The sequence below is a fragment of the Solanum verrucosum genome, unplaced genomic scaffold (genome assembly GCF_900185275.1).
Source record: "Solanum verrucosum unplaced genomic scaffold, falcon-dt-bn FXZP01000156.1, whole genome shotgun sequence".
Lineage (NCBI taxonomy): Eukaryota > Viridiplantae > Streptophyta > Magnoliopsida > Solanales > Solanaceae > Solanum > Solanum verrucosum.
This window is the reverse complement of record NW_026020354.1, coordinates 660,885-670,469: the sequence shown is the minus strand read 5'-3', so window position 1 is coordinate 670,469 and position 9,585 is coordinate 660,885. Positions and strand designations below refer to the sequence as shown.

The 9,585-nt window shown below is 35.9% G+C and overlaps 1 protein-coding gene across 1 annotated transcript; it reads left to right on the top strand.

The window, feature by feature from the left end:
• The first annotated feature begins 8,320 nt into the window (after positions 1 to 8,320).
• LOC125837639 (uncharacterized) lies at positions 8,321 to 9,034 on the top strand. Its single transcript, XM_049516729.1, has one exon. The coding sequence runs from the start codon at positions 8,321 to 8,323 to the stop codon at positions 9,032 to 9,034; it is 714 nt and encodes a 237-aa protein (XP_049372686.1).
• Positions 9,035 to 9,585: the final 551 nt, after the last annotated feature.

Genomic DNA, 9,585 nt, shown 5'->3' with positions numbered 1-9,585 from the left:
GCCGGATATGGTTCACCAATGGTATTTACGGCGGGGTCTAGTTGCTCGATGTGACGTTGTTGTTTGTTGTACAACAAAGCTACGGCTGCAGGTTTTATCTTGCTGGACTGCCTACAAAAAAAACAAAAAGACACAAAAATGGGGAAAGAGGATAGGAAACCGTGGTGATGTGGGTCTATTTTTGATGGATTTATTGGGGTTTTGGGCTGTCTTTGGTTGGGGTTTTGTGATGGAATTGAGTTAGTTTCCGACGTCGTTACTTTGCTGGAGAAGAGAAAGAGAATTGGAGTTTTGGTGGTTGCCGAGGTTATTTAGGGATGGATGGGTGTGGGTTTTGCTGGAGAAGGAGAGAAAAGGGAGGAAGAGTCTTTAGATGGTGGTGGCTGCTTGATTGAAGCTTGTCGAAGACCGTGAAAATGGAGGTGGTTTGGATGGGGTTTCAGGTGTGATTTTGCTGGCATAATTGAAGCTTGGTGGTGTTGGTGGCTGAGAGGAAAAAACTGGATGAGAAAGCTTTTTGGGTTTTATCAATTTTTGAAACTTTACACCACAAATGAAAATTATTTTACCATCACTATTTTAATGACTAAGCAAGACTTATATAGAAAAAAACAACTTTTATACAATATAATTGGCTAAAACCAAGGGCTCAAAACCGTGGCCATAAATGTTGGTTAATAAAATTGGTGTATCAATATACTAAGCTCTAGGAACGTGTTTTTGCCCGTTTTATCCTTGTTAATGAGTTGTACGTTGTATCTTTATTAATTATCAAATATGTGCCCAACAATTTTCTAACCATTTTTATTTTGTTATTTTAAACTTCATCAAATGATTTTGTAATTTTAACTTAGTTGTGATAAGATTATGTTTCTGTTATCTAAAAGAATGTATTCGAAATGCACATGTCAAACTTTGAGAAAAGAGGTTGAAAAAAATATATAAAGAGGTTTAGATTAGTGAAGTTTTTAAAATTATTATCTCGAAGTAAAATATGATAAACTTATTAAGATGTTTTTATTCTTTGTTGCGTAGCTTGCTTTTTCATTTGTTAAAGATTATTTTTAAACTGCTAAAATAACTTACAAATTTATGATATCTGCAATTTTAAAATTAGGTTCTTTATAAATAAATTATGCACCAAGATAGAATAGGAAAACATAATTGTCTTTAATAACTAATTCTATGTAGTAGATTCTAAACTTATCTTTTGGATAGAAGATACGGAAATATTGTGGATAAAATACTACTACCTCCATCCACTCCTAATTGTCATATTTTCCTTTTTTAGAATCAAACTATAAAAACTTTGATTAACATTATACAATGTATATTTTCATCATATTGGTATGCAAAAATTGCAGTTTATAGTACTTTTCATAATGTTTTTGAATTTCTAAATATTTTATTTAAAATATCAAATAAATGTCTTTAAAAATTAGTTAAATCGACTTTCAAAAAGCGTAACATGACAAATAAAAGTGAACGGGGGGGAGTAAACAAATGCACTATAAGCAATGCTGATAAATAAATGACCAGGTTATCAAAGACCGATTAATATATACATTGATCAACCATGAACTTAATTATGATACATGACTGGGACAAAAAATTTGAAATTTTCATTTGGGTGACTCATGTTTAACGTTCATAAATTTGTGTGTTTGGACATATTAGTTGGAAGTATTTAACGATGGAAATCATAAAATTATGTAACAAAATAGTTGCTAAAAATCTATCTGTTACTTGACAAAATTAATGATAAACTTTCTTAGAAGAGATCTTTTGAGTAGCTTTGTGATATAATTATTGTTAATTATATCTTTTTTAAAGTTCAAATTGTATATTAAATTTTAAGTGTGATTGGTTCGTTGTCTTGCATATTTATGGTAATATGCACAACATTTACTAACCAATAAAGTAAGAAAAAATGACATTAGCATCTATATAAGGTGCGATTTATTAGTAAACTAAGATAAGAAATGGATTGAAAAAATCAAACATGAATAGAGAATAATCCTATTTTATTGATATGAATAATTTATCTTTGAGAATTGATACAACCAAGGCAAAAATGAGTGTTAGTCAGAATTTGGAATATTGCTCTCAAAAGGTGTATTTCAAGTATTACTGCCATAACATCTTTTTTCTTGTATATGTATATCTTAAAGCAATCTCATAACTTATAAGAAAAATCATTACTACAAGCAATTTTTAAAATGGAGAAGGAAAAGAGAGTCTGAGTGATTGTCAATCATATATATTTTTCATTATATATAGTTTAAAAAAACTTTTCATGTGTCTTATTATCAATAACAAAATAAATAAGTGGATACAAATTCTTCTGTAATTACCTGGAAGGTCATTCTTGGGTAACTTACATAAAAGTTTCGTTTACCCCTCCTGATAGTTTCCATGATTATGTTTGATCAGTTTGTGAAGTTGGTTTAGAAATTTATGAACCTATTAATATATACGGTTAATTAATTGACGGGTATTTATTGAATAATTTATTTATTTAGTTGGTAGTTAATGGACGAAGCCCATATTTTATTTAATACCGTTTATCATAACATATTATGATTCAAGTTTTGATATATTGGTATATGTAATTAAATATTAGGTGTATGGTATTATATGAATACCATTAAATTATGATATTGGAGGAATAAAGACTTAACTCTAGGCTTGACATATGAAAAATATGAGAGTTGACATGTTCATGGGCATCAAGATTAGGAACTTGATTATAGATTTGAGTGAGTTTTTATGTGTCTAGGATAGACATATATTAATATGAGTATTATTAGTTTTGAATTCTTATTGTGATTACTTTTTTGAATAGATTGAATTTATTTGGAAGCCCAATGAAAGGGGAGGACTCAAGTCCCGAGTGATTGTTCGACTATTTGAGGCAACTGGATTATTTTAACCCTCATTAAGTGTATAGAATCGTGTATTTTCTTGTGGTATGTGTTGGGAGTAATGAGATTTGTTGATGGGTTGACTTATCCCTTTTGAATAATCCTAAGGATGAAAAGGTGGTAATAAAAGGCAATGTGATTAATTATTTGTATGTGATGTGTTGAGAATGGTTTGAAAGGCTAATTGATTCAATGTTGATGTTGTATCACGATTGTGTTGATGTGAATTGTGTATTGGTATGTAAATGGTCATCTCCTTATTATTTGTGTGAACATCTCATTTGCATTGATTCTGAGACATAGTTGTGACAAGCTTTACGTAAATTGAGAAAGAATAAGAAATTACAGAGGATGTACCATTTCAAGGGATGTGTTGCACTCCATGATGGATTCTATTATTGAGGGACGTGCCGCATGCAACGACGGATTTTATTATTGATGATCGTGTCACATGCCGTGACAAATGCATTGACAGATATGTCATGGGTCTCGGATTGAGAGACATTAGATGTGTATCGCTACATCAGACATGCATCACTATACTTTGCATTGCATTTCATTACATTGCATATCTATATCATTTGTGAACTTGTGAGTGCCTTTCTATGAAACATGTCATTGATGAAATTGATCTTCTGAATTGTTGATCCAAAATCGTTGGAATGTTGTTATTGATTTGTGTGCTATTGAAACTATGAACTGTTAGGTTTAGGTTGTTTCATGCAGGTTGTAGTTTTCGAGGTTCAATTGGGATGGCAGGATGTAACATTCCGGAAACTAGTAGCCTAAACTAGAGTCTAACATAAAACTAGAAGGCTAAGTTAGAGCTTGACGTTAGGGTTAGAGCCTTGAAAGTACCTCCCCGTACCTTGAAATTCATGGTTTTGTGTTAGAACGTCAAGGCCTAAACCCTAAGGACCAGCCATGGGTCCTTGAGGAAAAGACCCAACAATGTTACCTGGGCAGTGATTCACGAGGGCACCTACGCCCCGTAGGTCCACCCACACCCTGTAGGTGGGGGTCGTGGGTCAATCTCCTTAAAGTCAAGCCCAGACCATGACCAACGGTTTGCCAACACGGGTCGTGGTCCCATCCATGGTCTGTGGGTCCCTAGTCCTTGGTCACACCTGAAAGTGCCATTTGGCAGTTAAGGTTAGGGGTATTTTGGGGATTTCCTTTTTAATTAATGGGTATGTGGTGTCTTTTTAATCCTATTATAAAAACCTATATAAGTATTTTGTTTTCCACCTAAAATAACCCATTTAAGATCATAATTCCAAAATCTTTTCTCTAGAACGCCAAAGAAGAAGAAGATCAAGTTAGGGCTTGAAGAAGGAGGCTTTTTTCACACAAATTTGTTGGAATTCTTCACCTAAGGTATGGTAGTCTTTGATTCATGGATATCTTTCTTCCATGAAGTCCTCAAACTCTCAATTTCAAAGTTAAATATTCTCAAAAACCTAGGGTTTTCACTCCAAGTCATGGATTCTTTCCAAAAACATTTTTCATGATTTAATTATCATATATTATGATTGAATTGTTGATTATTATGATTTTATGAGAAAATCTCCCATGAATCCATGAAACACCCATAACCCTAATTTATGACTTGTGATTTGGGTGAATTGTAATAAGATGAATACTATGAAACTGTACTTGTAGTAGTTTAGTTATTTGAATCATGTTACCATCCATGTCTAATGTAGTAATAATAGATATGTTGGTTGAATGTGATCAATAGTCCTTGAAGGGTAAAGCATGAGAATTAGCTATGTGTATGAGACTTGTGTATATGCATTTAGATTGCTTTGATAGTAAAGTGAATATACTATGATCTAATTGTTGTATTGATTGGATGATTATCCTAATATACACACTTAGGAATGCATATATTATAATGTGAAAGGTTTGTCACATGTAGTGACATTAAGGTTGGAAGACTAGTCTCACCTAATGAATCTAGGAGCTTTAGTATGAGTTATATGGATTGAGTGTCAAGACATTCTTCCATAATTATCAACTTAAGTCAAGACTTAATATGAACTCAATGGGAACTAATGCTTAGCATAGAGTGGATATAAATATGAGGTGGAAGCTTATACGATAGTTGAGTTCGACTTTCCCAATGGGTTTAGATGAGTCCGAGATTCGAACTCATTTAGGGCTTTATTTCTAATGATTTAATGTCCTCAAATACTTATTTTATGCGAACAACTAATGTAAAACCCTTGATCTTCAAATATATGGATTGAGGAAAAAAGCTAGGACAGAAATAAGCAATAGAGACAACATGAGCGAAAAAAGACAAGGGAAAAACAAGCGTGATGATCGCCGATGTTACTCGGCGACTCGCCAAGTTGCCACTCTACCGCCTAAAGTTACATAACGCTGAGTCTGGATTAGGGGTAGCTTCGGCGGGCAACATTTCCACTCGGCATGACACCGATCACATTGGTGATGGATGACTAGGTCGCCAAAAGTACTGATGCACATCCAGATAATTGCTGATGGGCGAGATGAAAGGAAAAATGGTGCATCACGGAATCACAAGGTGATCTCGATCTGGCTCGCATAAAATTACAGTGGTTGGACTAAGAAGAGGGGAAAAATGAAGGCGAGGCAAAGGAAAATCGGTGAGTCGTCGAACGGTCGGCTATGCCCGACTTACCTCGCTGATTGGTCCCAAACAACCACACATTAGACTTGCATATATTGATTTTTGCAAGAGAGAGAAGGTATTCAAAAACATGAGGAACAAAATATTGACAGCAAGAACATTACCATTGTGGATTTCAAGTGATTTTAGCAAGGTTTTTCATTGATATTTTGTAATAGAGAAGATTTGAGTTAATTTTAACTTTCAAATTTCATTTACCCAACTATGGAAAACGTGGCTTGTATTGAATTTCATCTTTTGACCATGATTGGCTAAAACCCTAACCTTAGGGGTTTGACAATGTGATCAATTGTTGCTTTCTACTAAATGGGTGTTAACAATTATTGATTTTTGGTGTTAATCAGAAGCGGGTCTAAATTATTATGGTGGCTTAACTTCATTATTGCATTTTAGTATGATAGATTTTAGAGTTTCGTGCTTGCTCGAGAGAGATTTACAAAACTAACGTAGTAATTTGGTATCCTTAGTAGTGGGTCTTGATGGTTTCAGCTTGAGAAAGTGAAACCCAAGACTCAGCCTTTGTATCTAGCTTGAAAGAGTGGATTTGATGAGAACATGGATTGGGTAGCTTATGGATAATGTCAGGCTCGAGAGAACTCAATGGAGATAAGGAAATTGTTCGAGAGAAAATTTCTTTACTTATAGTGCATTCTACCCGCGATGAATTAGCATTATTTGTAATGATGTACACCCTTTAAGTTGAATTCGGCAGTTGGTTAGTCAATCCCCCAAGTGTTTTCTAGTTATCTGATTGTTTCCTGTTAATAATTTGAAGTGGATTGGTAACGACATCATGAAATTTTGATTATTAAACTTGTTAGTGTGTGTTGCTCAGCTGCAAAGGTTATCATCACACTTTCGTAGTTGAATTCAAAGTAAGTTACTCTTTGTGGGATCGACCCCAACCCAGTTGGTTGGGTTATATACTGACTAGCGATCGTTGACACTTAGAATTGGATGAAGTGTCATTGAAACTTTAATCAAAATGGCGCCGCTGCCGAGGCATAGCGTTTCTTAGAGCTCTTTGATCGAAGATTTGACTTGTGAATTTGTTGGTTGTAGTTGAATCGGCTTAGACTGCATTGTGTAGTGTTGGTTGGACTACATAGAATTAAAAATGAGTGAGGAAGAGGTGAATACTAGCCAAACAGGTTATCGGGACGGTATCGATGATATCAATAGTGTTTACAACCCATCTCAACTAGGTGATATGGGTGCAATTTGCCTACCACAAACTGATGGGAATGTAATATTTGAGGTCACTAGCACAACTCTTCATCTCATCCAAATGAGGGGACTCTATAGAGGGCAAGAACATGAAGATCTGCATGAGCATGTACGAAATTTTACAGAGGTGTGTAGCCCGTTTTCATTCAAGAATGTGTCATACGAGTCAATCCGGCTTCTGTTATTTCCACTATCTTTGACGGGGTAGGCTAGCAAGTGGTTGGCCGAATTACCCAACAATTCCATCACATCATGGGAAAAGCTAATTATAGCATTCAATGCAAAATTCTTCCCCCCCCCCCCATCAAGGATGATGAAACTTAGAGACGACATCCAAGGTTTCAAGCGATGGGAGGGTGAACCCATCCATGAAATGTGGGTGAGGTTTAAAAAATTCTTACCTAAATGCCCAACTCACGAGCTACCAAACGATTTCCTACTCCAATATTTTTACGAGTCTCAATTCGGTTAATAAAGGAATGGCTGATCAATTAGTAAGAGGGGGAATAATGTTGCAATCATTTGAGGTGGCTTTATTTCTTCTTGATGACATGACGAAAATAAGTCAAGTTTGGTACACTAGGAGGATCAAGTCTCTCCTTTTTATTTTAGTATGACACAAGAACTACTTGATAAGGAAAGAGAGATGGATGAAAACATCAAGAAGATGTTGACCCAAATGGAACTATTACAAGAGCATATGATGGAGAATGTGGAAAAGCTCAAGGGGACAAGTGGAGTGTTTAGATTTGAGGAGGGTTCTTCCTCAAATTATTCAAAGCTGGGGGAGAATCAAGGTTGTAACTCCCAGAGATACAAGGAGGGTTTCCACCCACGCTATTTATAGAGGGGTGGAAATCAAGGTTGGAACTATCACAAGGTGGCAGAGCAGAGAAGTGTGATTATTGGAAATGGGAGGACGACCATGAAGAGGACCAAACTCACTTGAGTGAGAGCCCAAAATTGAAAGGTATTGCAAATAGTCCCCGGGTGAATGATTTTCTGTCACGTATCCTTTATAAAGTTGAAGGTTCAGATGATTTGTTACAAGCTGACTTTACATCATTGAACTATAAAGTGAACTCTCACGCAGATGCAATCAAGATACTTGAAGGTCGGTTGAGTTTACTTTCAACACAATTGAAACCAAAAATGGCAATGGAAGATGATGATAGAGGGCTGGTTGTGGTTACTCATAGTGGAACGGTAGCAATAGGCGATGTGACGGGCAATGGAGAATCTCAAATGCAAGAAGAAGGCAAAGGTATAGAAGAAGAAAAGACACATATCCATCAAAGCATTGCTAAAGGACCACATAAAGATGTGGAGAAACACAATCCAATCCCAAAAGTTATGCAACCTTTACCCAAAATATCGCCTCCATTTCTCCAACGTTTCAAGAAGAACAATGAGGATGTGAAGTTCAAGAAGTTTTTATCGGTGTTCAAAGACATTATCAATTAATATCCCTCTAGTTGAGGCATTTTTGAAAATGTGGGGTTATGCCAAGTTTATGAAGGAGTTAGTCACAAAGAAAAGGAGCTTGGATTTTGAGACATTCAACGTTTCTCATAGTTGTAGTGCAATTATGACTAAGGAGCAGATCAAAAAGAAAGAGGACTACAGAGCGTTCACCATCTCTTGCACCATCGGTATGCTCCAATTTTCTAAAGCCCTATGCGATTTGGGAGCAAGCATCAACCTAATGCCTTATGCGATCTATAAACAACTTGGGTTGGGTGAATCGAAAGCCACAACAATGAGATTCTTGATGGCAAACCGATCAATTAAACATTCTGTGGGGATACTATATGACATATTGGTAAAGATTGACAGATTCATTTTCTCGGATGATTTTGTCATTCTCGATTGTGAAATAGATGCTGAAATTCCAATCATTTTGGGAAGACCATTCTTAGCAACTTGGAGGGCATTGGTGGATGTTGAAAACGGAGAACTAAAGTTTTGGGTGAATGAAGATGAAGTAACCTTTAATGTTTGTAAATCAATGAAACACCCAAGTCATAGTCACGTGATCTCCACTGTTGATGTTATTGATGAGGTGGTGGCTAGTGTGAGTCATTTGATGTGTATGAGTGAACCACTTGAAGTTGTGCTTGCTAACTATGATGAATTCAAAATTCAAGACTATGAAGAGTTAGTAGCTGCTCTTTTAGGCTTGGGGGGTATTCAAAGACTCCATTGAAGTTGGACATTGATCTAAAAAATCGAGAGAGTCCTCCCACAAATCCATCAATAGAAGAACCACCAAATCTAGAGTAGAGAGTACTTCCCTCCCATCTCAGATATGCTTTCTTGGGGGAAAATAACACCTTACTGATGATCATTGCAGCTAACTTGCTTGAATGGGTGGTAAAATTGTTCCTTGAGGTGTTGAGAAGGCATATCAAAGCTATAGGTTGGACTATCGCTGACATAGTCGGCATTTTCCATAGTATTTGCACTCACAAAATTCAGCTTGATAGTGATTGTAAGCCGAGTGTTGACCATCAACGGAGATTGAACCCATCGATGCAAGAGGTGGTGAAAAAGGAGATAATAAAGTGGTTGGCGTAGGTGTGATCTACCTTATTGCGGATAGCAAATGGGTAAGTATAGTACAATGTGTACCGAAAAAGGGAGGTATCACAGTAGTCCCAAATGAAAAGGGGGAGCTTGTATCTATGAGACCGATGACCGGATGGAGAGTATGCAAGGAATATCGAAAGCTAAATTCGTGGACTAAAAAGGATCATT